The following is a 25,360-nucleotide window of genomic DNA, read 5'->3' as shown; positions in this document are numbered from 1 at the left end:
AGTATCGACCGAAGAAACCATTTTATTGTTAAGTTTTGAGTATTTGTAGTGTTTTGCCAGTTTTCTACTGTCTGCAGAGGTTTTTTCGCAAAGATTTTATATAGCCGAGTGTCAGAGACAGGAAGGCGACATCAGTACAGATAATGTTGGAAGATGAAGTCTGAAACAGGAGGCAAGCCTTGATTCGCTGGATGACATATGGCTTTGGGACACTTTCTCTGCTTGGATGAATAGAAATCAGAGGTGTGTGATGGCCACTGGTCGCTATAGTGTCGACGTCAAGGTGGACTGCTTACCGTTGCCGTGGTAGTATCTTTTTTTTTTATTTCTTACCGACTAATAGTCGTATCACATTGACATTTTGCATATTAATACTAACAGATATGATTGAAGTTTGATACGCGTGTTTTATTATTTCTAAACATCAAATACTTCAAAAGTTACAGCGCTCGTCCGGGAATTAAATGGACACCCCTCGTATACAGTTGTTAGACATAAAGTTATACGATTAAATAAATTCGAAGTAGAACAAGTGTTATATTAGCAAAGAAACATATGTTTGCTTTGCAATTTAGGAGGAGTCGACTACGTATACATATCGGAAAATCGAATCTTGCTGATCATCAATCTACCTTTGAAAGTAAACCTTTAATGATGTCATAAGGGACCCAATCCCATTAAGTAGAAGGGATCAATGTATAAGTTTAAGTATTATAAGGTTCCCTATTTTAAATTTATACATAGTGTATGCGTCAATCGATGAAAACATCATTGAAAATCTAGTCTGCTGGAACAAAAATATACATACAAAACATTCTTTCATTCTTGAGATGTCCTGAAGTACACTCATATTTATGGGAATGCACGTTTTCTTTACATATATTGATTTTGATACGATAATCGACATAATAAGAAATTTTACGATTTTAAGCTTTGTATGCACCAGAAACAACATTCCGGCGACTGCAAAATCTAACAGCTCTTAGAAAATACATTCACTTAATTCTTCAAAATAATAATTATAACATTGTTTTCAAAGACGTTGTTTCCTGTAATTATTCAGCAGACATGTGTTTTCTGCCTTTCTTATTTCCCCTTAAGTCGCCATATTTATGATAGACTCTTTTCATGCAAATAGTCCTAACATCATACCATCGCTATTCTTCAATATTAATATCGCTAGCCTACCATCGTACCATCGCTCATCCTATCATCATATTAGCCTTCAGTCTTGTCATCCAAATATTCTACCATCGCACTTATTAGGCGACACGCGGTTGTAGGATAAGAACGAAAATATATCTCGTAGTTATCCGTCGAATCATGTTACCTAAATGATTAGTGATTTAAGGTAGCGGGAGCCTAATGGAATCGGCAGTAATCGGGCGATGTCGTTATTTTTCGCGGCGTGATCGGAACCTTTCGTCTATGGACGGCATGACTCGGAATATAAATATATTTTCGAAATTAAACGTTGTTTTTGCAAAAGGCGTATAAAATTCATTATTTATCTCGGTAAAAATCTGTCAAATAATGCTTAAACATAAAAAAATTCCATTTTTGGAAAATATTTCACGGATCGATAGCGGGATTTCCCATCGAATGACGTCATACATGGAATTCCTTATGAAAGTGAAAACATGAAATATCGAGACGGGCGAGGAAGATACCGCAAATTTGGTGAGAAAAAGAGGAGAAATGAAGTATCCAAGCGAGTAATTATTGAGCATAATTACACAAATACTGGGTTATGTAACGGTAGTGACTGCACAGCTACAAATTGCAGCAACTTTCACTTTGAACTTGGCGCTAGTGTTAGCCGTGATGGGTGGAGGGAAGGCAGACGTTTGATTGAACTTGACATTTTGTTGAAGAACTTAAAGTACTGTCGCTCTTGTAAGTTAGGACCTGTGCCGTTGACAGCTTATAACGTGGTTGGTGAGTTGCAAAAGGGGCTTGGTGGATATTTATATATGGTTTGCCAGAATCCTGACTGCAACTTCGTCAACAGAGTGTCATATGGCAAAGTACACCGGATGAAAACAAATGGAATGCCATGTTTTGATGTCAATACTAAACTTGGTACAGGTATGTTTTAGATAATAAATAATCAATAGCATTAACATGTTTAAAGCACTTGCCCATAATACTCGTGAGAGGTGTAAGGCAGTATAAAGAGATAGATAAATGTTTTGGTTCTACCACTCACACCCAGGACCCCATTTCATCCCGACACTTGCTATGCCCTACGATAGAAGCTAATATATTTTGTATGCACACTGTAAATTCCTTGGGACAGATGAAATGCACGCAGCCTGGCTGTTTTAAATAATAAACTTAAAGAGGTCATTCATTCTTTTGAAACATTTCGAATAGCTGGGAGCAGTATGTCTTGTGTCATTGGTGAAAAATGTTTAGCCATCCTGGACTGTAGCATAAAACCCTTGCTAACAAGACCAGTGCTGAACCAGTACACTTTGCACGTGCATACATTATCACCGAATGAGACTGTTGTTACCGCAACATATGTGGCTTGTGTTTTTCGATTCCAGTATGTCTTTTATAAATGTCATTAAACCTATACTATAGGCCAACCACCAAAATCAGCTACACCTTTTGGGCCGCTGTTATGCAACAGAAGCATGATGAATGATGATACATGCTGTTTTGACGTTTAGTATAAGCTTCAACTGATGTGTAACTAAAACAAGAGGTCAGACATGTCAGGAGTATTTGAGCCGTGCCATGAGAAAAGCAACATAGTGGGTTTGCGACCAGCATGAATCCAGACCAGCCAGCGTATCCGTCAATCTGGTCAGGATCCATGCTGGTCGCTAATGGTTTCTCTAATTATGACAATAGTCTTTGAAAGCGAACAGCATGGATCCTGACCAGACTGCACGGATGCGCAGGCTGTTCTGGATCCATGCTGGTCGCAAACCCACTATGTTGGTTTTCTCATGGCACGTCTCATTTCTTGATTGCTACATGTAGGGCAATGTAACCTCAACATTGCATTTATAAATATAAAAATCATACATAATTGGTAGTGACTAAGAGTCCTGTCAAAAAAAGTACTAGTATATAGTCCAGTTTAAAGCTAATAAAAGTCTTGTTATTGAGATATGATATTACTAAATGTTACCTGTGTGTATGATAATTGCTAGTGTGACCTTAATTCAAGCTTATCTTCACTGTGTTACAGTGTTGATCTAATTTACTACTTCAATAAGTCAAGTATTGTTTGTAATTAAAGTACAATAACTAGACACATAGGCAATAACAGTGCATGTCCTTATTCACTTTGATTGCTGTTTTATGCCTGCAGTCATGTTCTAGTTTTGTGGAATGAATTTGCAATATTTTTTATTGTTTATTTTCAGCTATGATTGACAGTTTGGGCGGCCCAGTCCGTGTCAACAATTTATTATCCACTCTAAATGTCAAGCCTATATGTAACAGGAATCTGAAGAAAATGGAGGAACGTGCAGGCGAGGCCATAGAGGCACATTCTGTGCATTCTACAAACCAAGCTGCTCTCCAAGCATTTGAGAAAGAAATTGAGTAAGTGCAGATTATCATATAAATATGAAATGCCAATGAATGTGATACAGTGAATGAAATGTCAACCTGAGATTTAACTTGCAAAATTCGGCTTTTTAAAGAAGAAATAAAATTGTTCTCAAATTAAGAATATTCATTTCACCATCACTGACATGTGATATTAACTTTACATGCTAATTTAATCGGAGTGCAGTCTGTAGGGGCAAATATTCCCAGTTTGTAGTATTATTAGTGACTAAAATGTTATAAAGATTTTCTGCCTCATTGATTACATACTTGGAATATTTTTTCAATTAATTACAGAGACATTGCACATCAAGAATCATATGAGGCCCGGAAATCAATGGAAGGGATGTTACTGGATGATCTTGGGGTTTGTCCACTACCAGATGAATCACCAAACCTTCGGTGAGTGTGACTTTACACAAAGTACTAAAGTAAAGAAAAAAATCTAGATATCACAGTTTTACACTATAACTTGTTGCATCTAAATTTTATGCCACATGCCCAAGTTTAAACTTGAGGACATTACTAGAATCACTATTGCCCTTTTTGGTTAAGTCCGCTTGTGGAAATGAGTACATAGTTGTCTAAATGGCTGTTCGGTGTATGTGTGTCCGTCCATCCGATTTTTTTGTCCGGACCACAACTTTGGCATGCATGGTGCAATCTTGTTTATATTTGATGTGAATGTTAACCTCAGTGAGACAGTGTCATGCACACAGCCCAGGTTCTAGTATCTCAAAGGTAAAAGTCTTAGTTGAGGTCAGATGTCATGTCAGATCATATCTGATGGATAATTTTGACATTCAATGAGGAAGGCATGAATGTTTAACTCAGTGAGACAGTGTCATGTGCAAACCCTAGGTTTATATTTCAGAGGTCAAGGTCACAGTTATGGGTCAAAAGGTAGGCTCCACATGTTGCCCATAGGCATCTAGACTTCAGTTGTAATTTTATTGTCTGAAGTTGTACAAACTGTGCAAAACATATAAAATTTGAATTTGAGGAAACATTTGTTTTTTTTTTCAAGTCAACTGTTACAAGATACATCAGTTGTTGAGGGGGATTCAGATTGGACTGATGTTGAGTCTGATACTGAAGAAGGAAATGATGGTCCAGCTGACAACATTCAGAGCTATAGACCTGTTACAGACGATCCCTTCAGGTGAACAGATTTAAATATCATATAGTATTTGTGTGAATTTTAAACAATTTATTGTCATTGACTATATCTATTTTGTGTAAAAAATTAAAGATGATTATTTGCCTTTCTAGCTTGGTAATTAATGTCTGGTCATTCTCCACCAGTAGAAGCTGTGAAGATTCCAATGACCCAGGACTATAGGAAGCATTTTCAGATTGGGGGCACACACATTTTTAAAATCAGTCGATTTATAACAGACCCAGATTAAATGAATACACTCGCTGTCAAAAAATTCCTTTGATAATTACCATAATTGGTTAGGTTGTTAGGGGTCAGCTCCCTGGGTGCCCCCCCCCCCCCCCCCCCCCCCCCCACACACACAGACACACTTACGGCCCTGTGACCGGAAATTTGCAAGTTGCTACAAAGAGAAATTGTAACATCCATAGACACGATGCAGTAATTTTTATGTTATTTTATACTGAACCTTTTCCTTTAGAACTCCAGAAACAAATGGCATACCACAGTCTGTCAGAAAAAAGACAAAGAAACACCATATCCAAGATACAGGCTCTTCAAGCAGAAGATGTTTGGTTAAGAAATTCCCTTGCAAGACCAGAAAGGGGATGAGTTGTGCTGTTGATACTGCTTGGCAAAAAAAAGGCTTTGATAGTTTAACCTGTAAGTATTGCAACATTGTAATATTAAGAAATTATTTCTGATACGTAAATAAGTATTATTTAGATCTTGTGGTAAGGTGTTGTTTATTAATTTTAAATAACACCAGAAATTCTTGTTGTTGTTTTTTGTGTTTTTGGTGTAACTGAAAGTCTTAAATTTTACTGAATTGTCTTAATTAACTAAATTATGAAATGCTTCTCTTTCCCCACAGCACACACGTTCTTTATGAGCAAGGCAAAGTATGAAAAGAAAGTTGTGAAGTCTGTTGTAAGTCATAGGACATGTGGTACATGTAACTGGTGGAGACGAAATAAGCCCGGTCAGCCTGTTAGACCTCACAAGTGTGTACGAAATCATACTGGAAGTGCCCGTTTGATGGAGAGTGTCAGTGGAGAGAGGGGGGTAGCAGAACTTGCAGCAGAAGGAACGCCAGTCGAGTATATTGAAGGCGATGGTGATAACACCCTGATAGCTAGATTAAAAAAGAACATGAACATAGACATGAAAAAAAGGTACGATAGAAATCATGTGGTAAAAAATGTAGGCAAACGTTTATATGCCTTACACAATCAAAAGGATGTTAAGTTAAGTAAGATTGTCATATTCATATAGAGAAATGCTTGAAATATGCATTTGCCAGAAATCAGGGTGATAGTGAGGCTTTACGTGAGAATTTGAAGGCTCTAATTCCCCACCAGTTTGGAGATCATTCATTGTGCAATGAGAGGTTTTGTGTATTCAAACGAAAGCCTGGTGAAGTGTATGTACACAAAAGTCTACCGTACAAAAGATCACTGAAGGATGACACTCTTCGTGAAAAACTTCAGCAAATATTTGACCCATTGGTAGCAAATGCACGGCAATATGCTGATTTAGGATCCAGTCAGCAGTGTGAGCATGCCAACAAAGAAGTCAGCCTCCGAGCACCCAAATCACACCACTATGGACATTCTAAATCCCTTGACTACAGAGTGCATGCCACAGCCTCTTATATTAATGACGGTAGACACTATATACCAGAGGTAATTCCAAAATATAAACTGTTAAGACTTTATTATTGTTTTGATTTAGTTCTGTTGTTATTGTTCATAATTTTTCAGTTTTTGTTAAAGTTTTATTTCACTCTTCCACTTAAATGGCCACCATGTTACATGAACTGATTAGTTTATAAATAGAGGATATTACACAACTGTCTTTTCATATTGAATTTATAAACCAGTTGAATAAAGTTATAAAATGCGGGGCTCTGCCGAGCATTTTATCAATTTTATTCAACTCGTTTAATAAATTCAATATGGAAAGTCACAAATGTAATATTCTTTTTATCACATGTTAACCTTTCTTATCGAAACATAAAAAAAATCGACTTTCTTTTACTATATAAACAAAACAGTTTGACCGACGTCACTTTTACTATAAATGACGTCAACGTCAAAGCTTTATTACACTAGTGTATTATCATTTTTATTTAATCGCTTCATTACACTCCCGCGACGTCAAACATGTGATAAAACCAGTTTATTATATTTCACGACAACTGAAGAATTGTTTTTTTTAGCTTGTTCAAAGTTTACATTGTTTCTGTTCAACAGTTGACTGCTGTTCGTTTTCTGTTACACAGTTGATCTTCGGTACTAGGCCACTTTGGTTGCAGTTCTACAGATGTTATGGTATGTTGATATTTTTTGGGTTTATTACTTGCTCATGATATTAATACTTTTAATATAAGTGATAACAAGATTACATTGTTTGCTCTGCTTTTCGAAGAAAAACTAGAGCTGTTGCACTCGCGTCGGTTATTGGCAAAGATCAAAGTCGAGCACTGAGAAAAGTTGAGCCTATTGTCTTACAGCCAGCCCTTGTTTATAAAGGCTTTTATATGTTTAAATTAAGCAATCACCTAGCTTTCCAATTACATTATACATTACTGTATTATTACAATGCACTAGTAAAGATATAAACCATGGAAAAGAAAACACATATATGTATTTAAATTTTCAGACCAATATGAACCTTGGATTGTCACCTGGAAGTCATACCATAAAGTACGCAGATAAATGTCTCAAGCGACGTCTACAGAAGCAGCAACGCCAACAACTTCCATCAGTTAAAAGGCGCAGACTTGTTCTGAAACAGGAGCGTTCGATTAACCAGGGAGCTCTTGAAGCCTTAGAAGGTGTTTCATATCAATCTGGTAAGTTTTTTATCTTGGTAAAATAACTGAAATAAGTTTGCTTGTATCATACTGTGTAATTATTTCTCAAAGAGGCGACCTGGGTTTGAATCCCTGTCTATGTGCATGTAAGTGTATTATGTGATAACCAAGTTCGACAAGTTATTCATTGTCTGTTGCAATACCAGATAGCATGTGCTCCAAAAAAGTAAAATTGTACATGAGTCTTAGACTTTTTTAAAATGCTGCATTGTAGATTTAAATATTGTGGTTAAGGTTTTTGTTGAAATTATATTGTGCATTGCAGAAGTTAGCCATTCCTCCAGTGTTGATATTGAGAAACTTCCAGATGCTGTCCCGCGTGGCAATTTCAAACCCGTGAAAGTTGAAAGTGGACAACCTACAATCATAGCCATAGACCTGGAAACTACAGACCTGAGTAAGAACAAAAATTTTAAACAGATACAGCACTTTCTGTTTCTTGTCAATATTATTCTAAATTCAGTCTGCTGGTCAGTATTGCAATACTCTAACAAATACATATACCTTCTTTTTGTTTATCACAATATTTTCTATCACTGGAAAGACAATTTTAAACAGAAAAAAGAAAACTGTTTGTTTTACATGCAAGATAAGAAATATTTCACTGGTGTACATTAAATCTTGTGGTTACACTACTGTGCAAATATTGCGTCTGGTGTTCACTCACTGAAAAATTCGGATCTTACACTGTACCAAACAAATCTCCTCGATAAATTAATTCTTCAAGTTTTCTGTACCGATCATTCACATTGTTTGCTTCAGTACGTGGTTCTGTTATGCCACACATCACACAGCTGGCAGCAGTGGAGGTAAAGTCTGGTGCCCAGTTTGCAGTTTACACAAAACCAAAGATGGCAGTTACATCTGAAGCCCAAAGGGTAACTGGAATATGTGTTGATGACAACGGCGATATAGTTGTGAATGGAAATCTGGTAGAGTCTATTCATATTCAGTCTGCTATTGAGAAACTGTGCAGGTGGCTTGACCAGTTTTCCAATGTGTTTCTCATTGCTCATAACGGAAGGAGATTTGACTTTCCAATTCTCATGACAGCTGTACAGAAAACCAAAACCACAGATGTCTTTTTCAAATCAGTATTTGGCTTTGTCGATAGTTTGTCTGTGTTTAGAAAGAAGTACCCTGGAGAGTCATTAAAACAGGAACACCTTGCACGACAACATCTTGGTATGACATACAATGCCCACAATGCAGAGGCTGATGTTGAGGCTCTTGGACATCTTCTAAAACTATGTGAAGTGTCTGATCTCCTAAACTTCAGTTTTTCTCCTGTGGCTGTGAAAAATTCTTTACTGTTCAATTGTGAAAAATCGAAAAATCTGCGCTCCTTTGATCCATTAATAAGCAAGGGGATATGCAAACGTCCTACAGCAGAAAACATTGCTGGCTCTGGTTTGAATGTTGAACATCTGAAAGTTTATATTAGGCGATCAGGTGAAGATGGACTTAGAGATACATTTACAGCTGTAAACTGCGATGGCTTACCGAGAGTAACAAACTCAAAAAAAGTTCTGGAGGAAACTGTTCCCAAGTTTTGTCAGTATTTTTATCAAATGTACCTTCATAGACATAGGTACTTGTATGAATAATCTGTGATTCAGAAAGTACATTAATTGAATCATCATTGATGACATGCTGATTAGTATATTTGTGAAGTATTTGCATTTTGATTATGATTTTTACTTGGTGTATAAAAAGCAAGATTTAGTCTTTTATGGAAAACAAATATATGCTGCCAAATATGTAATTTTCTTGCATACAAGACCAAGATTTCCGGTATTTTTGCTGGTGATGGAAATTCTATCCTGCACCTCGGGGTGTCAGACGACTGTTGTGCTATGACTGATGTATATTTCTCAATTCAAGAAACACTATTTTATCAAAAAATACAGAAAGTTAGGCAGAAACTGATAAAATAAAACTGGAACTAGATCTTGTTACTTGTCTTCGAAATGTTGTGATGTCTTTCCTGTTTATGGATGTTGGTTTCACTTACTTTGTATGAATACACTACTATACAGAACTAGCTACTATACAGAACTAGTTCTAAAAAGAAAGTCATTTGATTCATTTTTTATGCCCCCAAAGGGAGGCATATAGTTTTTGAACCATCTGTCGGTCTGTCAGTCTGTTAGTGTGTCCGCAATTTTCGTGTCCGGTCCATATCTTTGTCATTGATGGATGGATTTTCAAATAACTTGGCATGAATGTGTACCACAGTAAGACGACGTGTAGCGCGAAAGACCCAGGTCCGTAGCTCAAAGGTCAAGGTCACACTTAGACGTTAAAGGTCATTTTTCATGATGTGCATTCGTGTCCGGTCCATATCTTTGTCATCGATGGATGGATTTTCAAATAACTTGGCATGAATGTGTACCACAGTAAGACGACGTGTCGCGCGAAAGACCCAGGTCCGTAGGTCAAAGGTCCTAAACTCTAACATCGGCCATAACTGTTCATTCAAAGTGCCATCGGGGGCATGTGTCATCCTATGGAGACAGCTCTTGTTTTTTATTATTATTATTTGAATATGGTATGCAAGAAAAAGATTCTATCACTGGTTGTCGATGTTGATAGGAATATCCGGCTCTCGGTTAACTGTATATGTGTTAACTCGGCAGAGCCTCGTTGCCCCCTAAACAGGTAACCATTTCATTTAGACAGGAAATTCTAATCTGCACTGATTATCAGTGAAATAATCATATATAATTATGCATGTACTAAACTCAGGAATTTTTCTGTCTTTAGAAAAGGTCAAAATTCATTGTACTTGCCTGAAGTTGGCTCAGTATTTTTCCAGCTGTGGAAAAAATATTTCGGTTTTTGTTTTCAGTCAGGACTTTCTCTATTTTATCAGAAACATGTAATTTACAAGACATAATGTTCAATTCAGTCCAAAGAATGTAACTTGTTGCAGTATCATTGAAACACAACTTCTTTATGAAGTTCTAATAGGCAAAATTCACACTAATTTTTCAAAGACACTGATGACCAGGATCTCTTACAATGTCAACAGGAAATGAAGATTTTTAAATATTTTGATATCTTAACTGTCTTTTTATAACTTAAACAGTTAGTATATGTAGTTGCATGTAGAAAATGTTGCTTTCCTTAAACATAGTTTGATCATATTTGAGATATTGTGTATTTCGTCATTTTTTGTGAAAATCTTGTTTGTGGGGTAGCCATATGCAAAATTATATTTCTTAAATTACAGATGGTAATTTTTTTTTTCTTTGTATATTTTGTTTGAAATAATATTTAGCTAAAAATAGAAGAGGTTACCTTAATTGACTAGTATTAAATAGCTGATTTTTTTTTAATTAAAAAAACATGTATTTTTGATTATTTGTGAAAATTTGTGTGATTTTTCTTGGGTAACCATGCCTTTTAGCTTCAAAATATCTGTTTACTATAGTTTGTGCTTTTAATATGCACTTGTTTCATTAGATATATGTATTGTGAATGAAATGAAATCATATAATAAATAAAAAGGGTGAAAATTCATTAAAAATAGTCATTTTTGCAAATGCACCCCTGGTACAATTTAACGGATTTTCAGTAATAGGGGGTGGGCAAATGAAATCGCTATATTTCCGTAACTGTTGGTGAAATTCTTTTAATATTTCACATACAATCCTGTATTTGCATATAGATTTTAAAAATGTTATGATATAGAGAATCTGGAGAACAGTCCATTAGGATCCCACTACCTTAATTTTGTAAAGGCATAATAAAAGATGAATTTCAGTGCTTCAGTTCAGTTACGTACAGCGGCACAGAAAGGGCATTGAATGTGTACTTTCTTTTACATGCGCACGCTGTAGTCTTTATGTGCGCACGCGGTAGCCTTAACGTGTGCATGCGATAGCATGTACAGACCGTTTACAATTTCTTCGAATATTAGAGCTACAAAAGTTAGCCAAAGAGTGCTCAATTCCCTAATCAGCCGACACGGGCTGCATACATAGCTATAGCACGTAAGTCTGCGTACGATTTTTATAAGCTCATGTCCTATTTACTTTTAATATCAAGTGTAAATATTATGTTTAAGAATAAAGAAACTTTCAAATATTGTTAGGGCGAGCTATTAGCACGGGTAGATGGTCCGGCGCCCGTCGATCATCGACCACCGTCCACAGTTTACTTTAACGGCTTATCCTCTGAAACCATAATTTCACCGAACTTGGTCTGCTGCATCGGGCAATTTTCTCTCTCCAAATATTTTTGCTTGACCCATTTTAGGCGCAGCTGTAGATGAACAAAAATTTAAATGATTTCTGCTCAATATTTTGCATTGTTTGCAATTGGATCATATGATGTTACTGGACGCATTTTGGGGGCAGCTAGAGATTGGCTACTTTAAGGGGTCGCTTGATTTTCAAAATGTAAACACGTTGCATCGACTTCAGCTCAGTAACTATTTGATGGATCTTTATAAAGTTGGATTTGTAGCATCATTATAAGGTGCTTTATTTTTTTCCCATTTGAGACACTAGGAAACTTGTTTTGGGTGGGGGGGGGGGGGGGGGGCGGAGCTAAAAGTAGAAGTAAACTTCATAGAAACTTTATCAAAATTTGTCTGTAGGATGACTGTATGTTCCTACCTCGATTTATGTCAAATTAAGGAACTTGGTATTTTTATGTGTCATTAGAGTTTAAAATAGGAAACAAACAACTTTAAACAACTTCTCTGGAACCGCTTAATCGACGTTCATTGAGCATTGTCTGTATGATTGTTCCGAGGTCCCCTCTAAGTTCAAGCAGTCAAGGTCAGATGAATGACTTAGAAACACTTCTAGAAGCCCTCTAGTTCTATCACACATAGTTAATACCATTCATGTTTCAGTGTGTCATAATTATGTATGTTCATGGCATAAAGTCAGTTTCAGACAAGCGACGATGACCCTCTTATATTCATTATTGTGTTCAGAATTGAATACAGTTTGTATTTTATGCATATTAAAATGCAATGGACACTGAAAAAAAATATCCTGGTATAAAGTTATGAAAACACGGTTTTGCTTGATTATCAACCATTCATAAACAAACCTGATAACTATCAAACACAGTAAAAGGTATGATGTAGTCATGATTTTTTATTCATTTAACTCCCTGGGTCCGATATCGTAACATACCTGTTGCGGCGAAGTAAAAACTGCCACATGACGTCGAAGAACATTATCTGATTTTATCAAAATCACTTTCGAATGCAGTCAATTGAAATCATGCAGCGAAACATTAATAACCTGGGTGTAAATTAAAATAAAATTACAAAATCTTTAAAGTTTGAAGAATTAACTTTAGGTCCAATTTTGTCCGTAACATATATCCAAATAAAATATTTTCGCTTCGAAATATTCACTATTTTAACACATCTATTACGTTTAATAAATACTTGACCATAAACACATTAAATTTCAATGAAAAATACAAAATGTACATTATTAACAAAGAATATTTACATCAGCATTACTTTTTTCATCTGTTTTCAAGTCATCTGTATATCGATGAATTATTTTGATGTACACTATATTTATCAACATGTACACAAACATTGTGTGACACGCGCTGAGCAAGAAGTTGTGATATTTGCATCCATAAGAAGAATTATTAAATTTTCAAACCTGCGTTTATTTATACACATGTTTTTTTTTTATTATTTTTCTTTTATTTATTAAACGTGTTTTGTTGTGTTAATTTATCAGTTGTATTGTATGCGATGTATTTGTGACAATATTTAAACCGATCATTCATTGCATTGATGTTCAGCTAAATGATCAAAGAACTTCATCGCGGGAATCATGATCAGACGGAACCGATATGTCAAATTCAGAATGATATGATTGTATTCTTCATTTTTAAAAAGATCACTGGCAGACGACATTACTTTACTCTTGAAAGGTCAAATACAGTATGAACGAAACAGCGGAGTTCGTCTCTTTTTATATTTTTTTTTACATGACCTCATAATTACAGGATTATCAAAAATAAACAAGTATGTGACGCAATCTGCATGACTCAGTGCCGCGTCTATGCTTGTAAATCACCGTCCTGGTGAGTCCTGATAACGCGCGTATAGTCGGATACCGACGCAACATGGGTAGAAAATTTAACGCCTATATTCATATCTAGGCCCAAGGGAGTTAAATTACTTGTGGCAATTAAATTGATGAGACATAGATTTCCGATTACGATACTGTGATATTGATAACTGTGCTAGAAAAACAAACTGATTTTAAATTTGTAAATTTAGCTTTTTTAATTCTTCATTTCTCGCCTTAGCCCGTAGATTACACTTCTTAAAGGGATAATGTGTAACAAGTCTTATAAGCATTCCTTAATAAATTACAACAAGTAAATGTCGCTTGAATATGTCTTAATCATATTAAGAAAAGAAAATCCATAGTTTTTAGATATACGTTTGCATAAATTGATATTAATTTCATTTGTGGTATCGTTACTTTCTACTTACACACTTTTTAAAATCTAACACTTTAAATCAAAACCAAAGTATTATATTCGAAAGTGTAGAACAGCTATGCTCAGCTACTTATGAATAAAATGTATCCGGAAATATCTAATCAAAGAGGCTGTCGAAAGCCTTGTGTTGTCATTGGTGATGTCCCGTTTAGATTATTGCAATGTCATATTTTATAGTATTGCTCAAAGCGAGCTGAACAAAATGCAACGAATTCAAAACATGGGTGCAAAACATGTCCTAAATCGAAGAAAATATGACAGTTCCAAACAGGCGCTCTGTGATCTTCACTAGCTACCAATCAAAGCCGGAATCACATTCAAGATGCTAACCTACATGTATAATTGTTCAGTCGGAAATGCTCCTGAATATCTTTCAGAAAACAAAATTATACAAGGAACTTGCGTTCTTCAAACGTTACTGGGTGTTTCGTTGTTCCTTTCAACAAGTGCAAAACGTTCAGCGACAGAAGTTTATCTACTGTTGGACCTAAACTGTGGAACTAATTGCCTCTCGAAATAAGGAACAGAAACACATTCAAATAGAAGTTGAAAACTCATTATTTTAGAAATTACTTTGCGCTCTTTTATAACCTGTGACTGTACTTTTGAAGATATGTTAATAACATGAACTGGATGATTTTTACTGTGTAAATACATTCGAATATGAACAATTTTATCACAAAAATGCAGTTGTTTGGAATAACTGATGGTACATGTCATAATAACTCACTTTTACTAACTTACTAACAAAACAGCTTTCTTACTGAATCCTAATATTCTAATATTTTATTAATGCTATCTGATGCCTGATCTTTTGTTTAATGCTTACTAAATAGCTTTTTCACAATGATATTTATGCTGATTTATTTCATACAATTTTAAGGTGTCTTAACGAAAAAATGTATGTGTTTTTAACACGCCATTGAATATGTTTTACGTAAAAATAGGCGTTTAATCAAATAAAACAGTTTCAAGTTTATACATTCACTATTTAGATGAAACTTTAAAATTCCATTGTTTGTAGTACATGTTTAAATTGTTTTTCTACAGAATGAGTGTGAGACTTGCTTTAGAAGTCAATTTGTTAATTTTAAATGTGCATGTATTTGATAATGCAGCACATGTTAAATTTATGAATACATGTACTTCGACGCATATCTTATTGAACATTTTTAAATTAGCAGACCATTAGCGATATGATCCTGGGCTAATAACCTCAAAGTAATAAGGTTATATATGGATACCAGCATGAGTATTTACCGTAAACATGGTCTTATCTGTAGAGCCATCTCGAAATTGCGCACACTAACTGAGGATCTCTAAATTGTTCCTGTTTAATCTTATCCCTAGTTTGCGTAGAACATTTACACCGTACTAGCAAATAGTACATGCTATGTGCTACGCGAATGACTTTCGTATTTTGTACAAGCACGATCTTAAGCTGAACGTTATAAGATACACGACAGCAAACAAAACATACGATGTACAAATACAAAGCCTCGCCCGCTTAGCTCAGTAGGTAGAGCGTTGGTCTACGGATCGCGGGGTTGCGAGTTCGATCCTCGGGCGGGGCATATGTTCTCCGTGACTATTTGATAAACGACATTGTGTCTGAAATCATTAATCCTCCACCTCTGATTAATGTGGGGAAGTTGGCAGTTACTTGTGGAGAACAGGGTTGTACTGGTACAGAATCCAGGAACACTGGTTAGGTTAACTGCCCGCCGTTACATGACTGAAATACTGTTGAAAAACGGCGTTAAACCCAAAACAAAAACAAAAAAATACAAAAAAAAAAAAATAACAAGCAAACAAATACAAAGCGAACGATTTTTACATACGTAGATTATGATACACCCACGATGCATGCAAAATTAGACAACTAAAGCGTTCAAAACAACTAAAAAATATTTCAATTTTGCAATTATTTATTCAGTTACCTTTTTAATAATGTGTCCTCACATTCAGTAGTTTTAATTTCTGGTCTTTGTTTAGGCCATCGTACGAACTGCCAGTGGCGGCACAGCAGAAGCTCGCTTCTTGGTTTCCCGCAATAAAACGGCATGCCAGAGTTTATGTTAGTCATATTACAAAGTTCTGTGTAATTTGTGTGCTTCCGAAGATGTTCGTTGTTTGGGTGACAGATAGTTTCCTCTCTATATTTACTATTTGTAAACAGTCCAATTATACTTTCAGTGGCTAACAACTGATAACGATAAAATACATGTAAATTTATCCAGCGTAAATATTAGTCTGCAAATATTTTAGAAAAAAATGTGACTTCTGATGGCATTTTTTGTTAATGCTCAGATATTAGTATAAAAGTGTTACTTAGAATCATACATGAAATTTAAAAGGGGATGTCGCCTTTTAGGGTTCCTCATTATAGTATAATGGGGTCAAAGGTCAAATGAGTGCATTTACAAATAATCTATGCCTCTATGCACTCGTTTTATTTTCATATTACCATCTAAATTGGTTTAAATATTGTGTCTCAATGTCCTTTAGTATTCTGTAAATAAAACTTATGATTTTATATATAATATATATAATATATATCATATTATATAGAATGAAATATATCTGGGAAAAGTGACATAGGATGGCAAAATGTGTTATACTAAACATGTTTGCTAATCTTTATATTGGGACCAACTGAAGAAATGTTTTGGTACTGTCGAACCCAATGGTTATTTTAATGTAATTTCAAGGCCACAGACAAGTCAAGGTCAAAACTGAATTTTGAAAATGACTTCTAAGGTATTAAAGGTAGAGAAATGGTGCGATTATTAATGATACTCAACAAGTTTTCTGACTCCACACCTGTTTTCCCTTTCATCGCCTAATTTTTACAGATTTGAATGAATGTTTACACAGTGTTTAATGATTATTTTATAATAATAAAACAAAAGAACGATTATAGACTGAATCAAATTCATTTAACCGTAAGGATAACAATAAGGTAACCCTTAAATTAAAAGTCGCATAATTAGTAAATTCCAAATCACACCAATACACTGTAATCCTATGAATTTAATGAAATTCAAATTATCATGTTGAACAATTCTCCTCTTTGGCGATCTTATCAGTACATCTACGGCACATATTCTGATAAGCCATCAGACAGCGCAACTGATAAATCCTATTCCTATACTTACATTGATTTATATAGGAAAATGATACATTTACCATAGAAAATGTCATAAATTACACATTTCTATTTATTCTATTATACCATCCCGGATATTTCCTGAAAAAACAATTCAATACCTTTACGATGGTATATTTTCCTTCAAAATAAGTCAATATTTGGTTGCTTCAAAATTCGTTTGAAAAACGTCTCTTAAATTCATTATACTCTCTATACATATTTGGCAGAATTACACGATAACCCTGTTTTTACTAAGTATTTTTGAAGGAAAAGTTACAGTTAAAATACCATCCCGGATATATTTGGAAAGTCCTCGTCGTGCACATTCTAGATATATAGTTTATTATAAAATAAGTTATTTCTTTCTTGCTTCAAAATTCCTTTAAATACAGAGTTTCAACGCTTTCTGTATATTGACAAAAACGTGCTAAGTTTTATGATAAGATAGACCTGTAACGGAATAGGAATACATGTATAATTATATAACAGAGTTTAGCATGATTTTTGGGTGCGTTCCGTCTGACAAATGTTCTTTTAAAAGTTTTTACTTTTTTTCATGGCATTTTCCTTTGAAAATACTGAGATATGTTTTAAAAATTCGAAAATAAAAGTGTAAGCAGTTCTGTTGTTGCATTATAGTAATAATCAAAATAATAATACAAACTATTTATTATGACTTATTTTGACATAATGATTGGGTGTTTCAATAAATTAGTTGAATTTGAATTTGAAATTTTTAAAAGTGTTATTTTGGTCAAGTAGTATCCTGTTTCTTGTATACATGTATATCTTCGTGGCACGGGACAGCGTATTGTATTGACAAGATATTAGCATTATAAATTTTATGGTCATGTGCCTTAAATCAGTGTACGCAGAATTTAAATTGTGTTAATTTAATTTTAAAGTGACGACTGTTGCCGTCCTAATCACGGCATGTTTGAATGAAAGGTATAACATCGTAACACGTGCCAATGTTTTAATATAAGCTTTTGAATTTAAACGCGAGATTTACGTCAAAGTAGCGGATTGTATCAGTGAATTAGAATTAGAATGACATTAAGAAAATTTACAAGATATTGGCTAAGACTTTGATGCTCTGTGAAATCAGCAGCAAAGTCATTATTTCGAAACTGCCTGAAATGTTCTTACATTTTCCGAAATCTAAATGGCTTTAATTATATTATTATTTAGTACTAAACTTAAATGCCGTTTAAAGAATTAATTTGATAACAGTTTTCTAGTGCGTGCTGTTTTACGCCAAAAAGATGTTTATCTCTTCATTAGAGTATTAATTAACAGTGACCAGATGCACATGTGTTTTCATAATGAAGGAGGAATCTACACCTAATAATTACCACCTGTGTTCATTTGGGCCAACATTTTAGGTTTTATTTTTATTTTTCATGTTTTACCCTTTTATTAAAAATAACAAGTGACAAGGAAAGAAAATAATTCTCAAATATGTTAAACTGCAACTATTATGTTAAACTTGAAATATATTTACGTATATAGGTTTTATTGTTTATTAAAGTCTTATCAAACTACACAAATCAATATTAAAGACATGATAAAATTCTATATATACAGCGGAGAAGATCAAGCAAAAAAAAACGAAGAATTGAGTTTTACATTCAGAGTGCACATAAGAAATTTGAAAAAGAAAATGAAAAACCCGCCAGTGAAATGACCACGGAAGAACTAAAAACAAAACTGAAATCGCTAGGAATCGTCACAAAAATTAGCAAACAATGTAACTGATAGAGTTATTACGCAAAGCTACACGGATGCGTATTGATAAGGATGTGTTAAGATGAAGCAGAGATAAAATAAGGGAAATGGTGTTGGAGATGATATATCATAAACAGATGTTTTGATATTGTATAAAATGTACCTGATTTAATATTATCAAGTTTCATAAAAACTCTTTGTTTTATCATAGCAGAGTATGGCCATTCATCCATATATCATATACATGTATGCTTTGATTTGTTTGAATAGCAATACTTGATATTATTAAATGATGTGCAATGAAATTATTGAATAAATTTGGTAAACTTGATAGATCTATCCTTGTCAATCAGTCTGAAGAATACGTCAACTATTTAAGTTAATCTGATTTCTGATCTGATAATAAATACTATCACAAAAAATAAAATATAACACTATATCGTATTGAAATGTTTTCCTCTGGTACAGTTTAGATATTTTCGTTGGATTAAAATTTCAGATTAGAAATAAATACAATGTATAACGAATAAATTTCTAATGAAACACTTGTGTATTAGGTGTGAAAAGTATCCATTGTCTCGTGCAAAGAACAGAAAATTACTAAACATTTTTGTTTAAGAAAAAAAAACATCAGTCACAACATTTACGTTCTGAATAAAAAATGCTGTTTATTTTATATTCATTGATTGTACAGACAACCAAGCCTGTAAGAGATGATGTCTGATTACTTGGTCACTGTTTGAGATAAGAGATCTCAAAGCGCTATCGCTTTTGCTCACAAGGGGAGAAAACGCTAATAGCGAAATTGACTTAATCGTAGTATTTGCACACTTCCTTCCCCTGATAAGTGAGGAAAAGTTCTCAGTATGAATATTATGAATGTTCAACTATGTTTAGTTGGAATGGAACATCCGTCAATATTTTCAATATGAACATGTTAATTTTATATCAGGTTTGTGACGTCATTTATGACACCACATTAATGGCAACATTTTTTAATCCCGCAGATGGCAGAACTTGCCGCATAAAGACCAGCACCAAGTTGCATTCATTCTGTGACTTTTTATTTTTGGGTTACCTTATTTGAACTGTCATGGCTAAACGAATGTACGCACAATTGATATCGCTGATGTTTTTATTGAATTGAACTGGTCAATAAACAATGTGTCCAAATTTGATTTAATCTGTCAAAATTTGGCAGAGATGAAAACAAAAGTCATGTGTGGAGATGTTGTGTAAATGATTATAAAATGGCACTGCAAATGCATTTCTTGCACATTAGGCAGCAATAAAATTTGACTTTAAGCTTTGAACTGACAATAAAAAGACTATTTACATATTGTACACCTTTTGACAAATATGTGCGAGAGAAAAAATATGGTAGGTTTTGAGGAAGAAGGCGACAACGGAAAATGAATTACATATAAATATTTAAAAATTCTCACACAAATAGTTATAGTTATTTTGCTGTCATGTATACAACCAAGTATGTGTAGCTCAATAAGGAAAGCGCAGATCTACGGATCGCGGGGTTAACCTAACCCTTACCCTAGAATATCTAAAATAACGAAAGACGCGTCATCTTATTATTGTTTTTAATAATTTATTGTAGGTTGATTGTGATTTGTTTTGTTTTGCGTTTTAACGCAGTTTTTCAACAGTAACGGACAATTAACTTAACCAGAGTTCCTGGATTCCGTACCAGTAAAAACCTGTTCTTCGCAAGTAATTGTCAACTTCCCCACATGATTATGAGATGGAGGACGAATGATTATAGTCACAATTCTCCTTATGAAATCGTCACGGAGAAGAAAATCCTCGCCTGGGGATCGCACTCGCAATCCTGCGATCCGCAAATCTGCGGTGTCCTTACTGAGCTTGTGAAGCAAGTTCTACAACTTATATAAATAAATTTCGACATTTCATTTCTGATGAATCCATCATCAGGGCAGGAGCAGAGAAACCAGTTTCCCTTTTGATGACAAGCATCCAAGCAAGGTAGCTACTGGTAACATTTCTCACATTTTTGGTAAGACGTGGCCGGTGATCAAACCCAATACCACTCCCGCCCCCCCGGAGTCGAAGCGGGTCCGGACTAGCTAGGCTCTCTGCATCTCTGCATTGTTAATGAATACGCTTTTGAAATGAAGGCACATATACAGGTGTTATGTTTTCTCTCTATCTTTTCTGGAATAACTGTAATGATTTTTAAAAAACAGTGGAATGTATATACATGTAGTTAAGGTATCACAGAGGGGAACATGGATGTTTTTGTCATACTTCCGCATGTAATAAGAATTACGTTACGTTTTACGTGCGCACGTAATAGTATTAAACATCTGCGCACGTATTAGTATAAAAATACCTCTGCGCACATATCACTCGGCATGATAGAAAACTTACTATAGTGATCACTTATTAGATATTACGTGGGCACGTGCATAGATGTTTCTTAGACTAACACGTGCGTATTAAGCAACTATGCCGGTTCTTGATCGCTGCAACCGTTTTGTCTCGAATCTGTCTGTTTTTCTATCTGAGGAAAGGAAAAGCGGTAATCCAGACGAAAACTATTTCTATGTTGCTATGGTAACGCATATGAAATGAAAGTTTTGAATTTGAGTTTTAGAAATTTTCTTGATACGAAATAAAACGAATCAGGCATAATAGTTAGAGATTCAGGCAATGTAGATGTATAAAATAAAAATGATCTTATTTCTTCAAAGAGTTTTCGGTCGCCCTTACATGAAAGAGTTATCTCCCTTGTTTTTGCACGATCATTCTGTCTTAGAATACAAAATAAAAATTCGTTTCAAGAAGTTGGATCACTGTGTGTTATGACGACATACTATTTAATGGGTTTAGCAATATAAATTAAAATATATTGCAAAATAGTTGTCTATACCCTATTCTAAATGATCAAATATCTTTTCAGCGGAAGTCTTAAATAGGTGTAATAATCAATTATTTTTGGTTCATTACCGACGTCTGGTCATTATATCTTGGTGGATTTTGAAAAACATAGTTAATTACCAATGGAACGGTGTTGTTTTACATGCATATTTAGTGGGGGCCATTTTTGGTCCTTATCATATCCCGTCCTTTCTTACTTATTTCGTAAGAATAAAGCTGTTTCACGAAAGTTCTTTCAATTCCAGCAGTCGTACGAATACTTGTGAAATTAAAAAAGCTGTCGCACGGACTTCGTATATGAAAAAAAATGATATACAGAATATGTTTTGTTATGTATTTTTCTTTACTGCAAAACAATTTTAATTGCGAATCATATTTGTATGTTATCAGATTATTAGATTAAGTAATAACATCCAGGCAAGAAACTGTCATCCCTTACTAACATATTTCATAAAACAACTAGCAACAGATTGCATGTCTGCCTTCAAATTTACATTACACCTTTTTGTTATTTTCCCTCGTAATGTAGCTAGTAAGTACAACATTCATGCATTAATCAGTTGTTAAAAATAGCAAAAGTACAGTTCTAGAAACGCTTTTTATGAGTTTGTTACGCTTAAAAACAGCAATTTACAGCAAAACAGCTCTCGTATAAAATCAATTTAATGATTTATGATAAAATATGATATGTTCGAAAGCACGCCCAAGATTATGCTATATTATAATGATATCTTGGATCGAAAAAAGAACCACTCACGTTCTTCGATGAACTTACATATATGATTAGAAATTTGTCACCAATAAGAGACCTGTTGGCGACACAAGCTAGGCACAAAGGAATGATTAAATAAGTAAAAATGGAAACACTGAATAAAGTATGAAATATGTGTCTATAACAAACATTTTATATATTAACATAGAAATCAATTGTACAACGCCGTACTCATTTCTTTCACTTAGCTCTATAAGTAATAAAAATTTGTATTTCTCATTGTGACAACATTCCCGCAAATATGTTAGTATGCGGATCCGCAAAAGGATTTCTGTGATGACACGACCCTATTAAACGAAAAAAAAAACTGAAACTGCGTGTTTGTACACAACACAGTCATTGTTTGTACGTAATAATTATCATGTCATAGCAGCTAACTGGAAAAGAAAAAATATAAAAAGAAGTTTCGAGGTGTAAAAAAATATCCCACAACGATATCATCCAAGCTGATATTTCTATTTTTGAGTCGGCTAAAGGCTGAAAGCCTTTTGACGAGTCCTTGCTATCCAACGATTCTCTAAATGGACCAAATAACACAGTGAAGGGATGTAGGTCCATTAGATTCCTCAAACTTCAAACAGTTCACTGCATGAATGAAGTTAAGTTGTGTCAATTCCCTTTGCAATGACCAATATACGATGTAATCTGTCATATTTATGACTTGTAATTGTGCAATACTCGAATGTAACTCATTAAGCATAAATGTGCATTTTAAGAATTGCGCAGGCTTACAAAGCTTGGGTAACATCCAGCGAAAGACAAAAAAATAGTTCCACAGGGCTCCAGATAAGATGCGTATTAGCGTAAATTACGTATAGAAATAATGCAAATACGCATGTCTAATAATTTCTAAGCGTATAAAAACGTATATAAAATTACAGAAACGAACACAATGCTTTTTTAAAAACAAAATCTGAATCGTCTGGATGCGTTAGGTAACATAGCCGATCAGCCTTAATTCTCCCACATTGAACGTAAACACGCATCGTATGATTTCTTTGCGTGGGTTGAATTTTGCAGTCAGTAAACGGATAAATTATCGTAAGAAGAAGCTTTTACTGGTTTGTTTAGTTACTACTGATATTAAAAATGATTTTAATTCTTATTTTTCGAGAAATAAACAAATCGGCGAAACATTAAATTGTATTTTCTTGTAGTTTTTGAAATCGAAAGTAGATCGTCTATGTTTGGCTGCTTTCACGAAACGAAACAACTTTTTTATGAAAAGATTAAAATAAGAGGTAATTTAACCGTAAACTTCAATGTCAGATACTGCCAATTGCTGCTAAATGTCTTCGTATCATCACAATTTGTAAAATATATTGTTCAAACTAGAGAAAAGTGTAATCGTATCCGGATATAATATTTTGGGTAAATATCGAGCTGTGTTATGAAATTTTAAGAAAAAAACTAAAAACAAACTGAAACTGGTAGACTATACTGTCAGTACATCAATCATTAGCCGACTCAGGCCATTCAGGCCTTTGATTCTTGAATACCGCTATTGCGTAATTCAGGTTTTACAGCATTTTATTACTTATAATATTTAGCTTAGTACGTGTGCATTATTAACACACATGTATTGTACTTAGTCGGCGCCGAATTAATTGTTTTTTTTTTCTTTTTATGATATGCCCTTTAAATGTACATATCGCCTATTTTTCTAATAAGTTTATATCTGTTCCTTGTCGCGTATACTGTTACCGGATAATAAACTTTTATGACCTTATTAGGAAACTAACATATAATGCGTTTATCTCTTGCTGAGAATTGTACTTTTGTAACACAATCTAAAATGTCCAATCAAGCAGACAAAACTGCAAACCTACTTGTGTTCTAATCCTGTAATAAGCTGTAATTGTTTCCCTTGTGTGTGCTAGAGTTACAATTATTGTCGAAGTCCCAGTCCACAATGTTTCACATGCCACCGTTTGCGTTGCATCTCTATTGGCAGTCACAAAACATGGGGCTGATGCCTTAAGCACATCGTTTTGTATTGTCGCTCTCAAATGGTCGCCTAAAGAATGTTTCCGTTTGTTATATCTATCATACAGCGTTACAGTAGCTCGAATTTCCTCACCCATATAATATGTCCTATTTATACGATCTTTAAGATAAAGGTTATGAAACGTTTAAAGTTAAACATACTTATTTTACATGTGCGTAAAGAAAATATTAATGCTAAATTGAACTCGCGCCATAGTAAAAGATTATCGTCTCAACAATAAAATCCACTACCGTCAGAGTCTAAATATTCTACTTCCGGATCAAATGTCTGACGGCACCCTATTCCAATATAGTAGGTTAAATATGTCAAAATTAAGCTGTTTTTAGCAGAAGAGTTTTCGAAAAGATCGCTTAAAATATTCCATCCATGCTACATGCTGGTCAAGTACTTAATAGCCATCTCTTCGAAATATTTTATAGGTAGTATAACTAAAAATATAAGCTTCAAGTAGGCACTACCGTTTTCTTATGTATATGTTCTTAACAGCAAAAAACACAGTCTGAAAAAAATAAGATAACGTTTTCTGACAAAAAGGTTATTTCAGGTTAAATGAATGATCCTAGGCAAAATAATTGAAAACAAAATGGAAACAAATCCTCTAAAATGTAATTGTAGGCTAAGGTGACTATGCACCTAGTATCTCATGCTAAACCTGCACCTTTTACCTCTCGGTAGGTATG

At 34.3% G+C, this 25,360-nt stretch overlaps 3 protein-coding genes across 4 annotated transcripts; 2 read left to right on the top strand and 1 right to left on the bottom strand.

The window, feature by feature from the left end:
- The first annotated feature begins 1,394 nt into the window (after positions 1-1,394).
- Positions 1,395-7,532, top strand: LOC123562513 (uncharacterized). 2 transcript variants are annotated; one of them, XM_053528200.1, is made up of 8 exons: positions 1,395-2,082; positions 3,384-3,564; positions 3,868-3,972; positions 4,598-4,732; positions 5,211-5,392; positions 5,604-5,904; positions 6,985-7,062; positions 7,394-7,532. In XM_053528200.1, exons 1-7 carry the CDS (start codon positions 1,641-1,643, stop codon positions 6,986-6,988), a joined length of 1,350 nt encoding a protein of 449 aa, XP_053384175.1. In that variant the 5' UTR covers positions 1,395-1,640; the 3' UTR covers positions 6,989-7,062; positions 7,394-7,532. The 2 variants fall into 2 exon arrangements, with proteins under 2 accessions (XP_053384175.1, XP_045211082.2); XM_045355147.2 differs by having other exon boundaries at positions 1,398-2,088.
- On the top strand, positions 7,400-9,214 carry LOC123565087 (uncharacterized). The gene is made up of 3 exons (XM_045359096.2): positions 7,400-7,586; positions 7,873-8,004; positions 8,370-9,214. The coding sequence occupies exons 1-3, from the start codon at positions 7,400-7,402 to the stop codon at positions 9,212-9,214; spliced, it is 1,164 nt and encodes a 387-aa protein (XP_045215031.2).
- A 6,830-nt stretch (positions 9,215-16,044) lies between these two features.
- On the bottom strand, positions 16,045-24,830 carry LOC123565089 (NXPE family member 3-like). Its single transcript, XM_045359097.2, has 2 exons — positions 24,502-24,830; positions 16,045-16,314 (listed from the first exon to the last, which is right to left on the bottom strand). The coding sequence occupies exons 1-2, from the start codon at positions 24,754-24,756 to the stop codon at positions 16,045-16,047; spliced, it is 525 nt and encodes a 174-aa protein (XP_045215032.2). The 5' UTR covers positions 24,757-24,830.
- Positions 24,831-25,360: the final 530 nt, after the last annotated feature.

This window comes from Mercenaria mercenaria, chromosome 2, assembly GCF_021730395.1.
Source record: "Mercenaria mercenaria strain notata chromosome 2, MADL_Memer_1, whole genome shotgun sequence".
NCBI classification, from domain to species: Eukaryota; Metazoa; Mollusca; class Bivalvia; order Venerida; family Veneridae; genus Mercenaria; species Mercenaria mercenaria.
Note: the sequence above shows the minus strand (reverse complement) of the source record. Positions and strands in the feature narration are given on the sequence as shown.

What these genes read in the sequence shown, in the direction of transcription:
- LOC123562513 (XM_045355147.2), top strand. Translation starts at nt 1,641, where the DNA reads ATGAAATATCGAGACGGGCGAGGAAGATACCGCAAATTTGGTGAGAAA. An exon ending in CAATACTAAACTTGGTACAG is followed by an intron (nt 2,089 to 3,383) that starts GTATGTTTTAGA and finishes GTTTATTTTCAG; the next exon opens with CTATGATTGACAGTTTGGGC. An exon ending in AGGCTTTGATAGTTTAACCT is followed by an intron (nt 5,393 to 5,603) that starts GTAAGTATTGCA and finishes CTTTCCCCACAG; the next exon opens with CACACACGTTCTTTATGAGC.
- LOC123565087 (XM_045359096.2), top strand. Translation starts at nt 7,400, where the DNA reads ATGAACCTTGGATTGTCACCTGGAAGTCATACCATAAAGTACGCAGAT. An exon ending in AGGTGTTTCATATCAATCTG is followed by an intron (nt 7,587 to 7,872) that starts GTAAGTTTTTTA and finishes TGTGCATTGCAG; the next exon opens with AAGTTAGCCATTCCTCCAGT. An exon ending in CCTGGAAACTACAGACCTGA is followed by an intron (nt 8,005 to 8,369) that starts GTAAGAACAAAA and finishes TGTTTGCTTCAG; the next exon opens with TACGTGGTTCTGTTATGCCA.
- LOC123565089 (XM_045359097.2), bottom strand. Translation starts at nt 24,756, where the DNA reads ATGGGTGAGGAAATTCGAGCTACTGTAACGCTGTATGATAGATATAAC. An exon ending in ATTACAGGATTAGAACACAA is followed by an intron (nt 16,315 to 24,501) that starts GTAGGTTTGCAG and finishes TATCGTTATCAG; the next exon opens with TTGTTAGCCACTGAAAGTAT.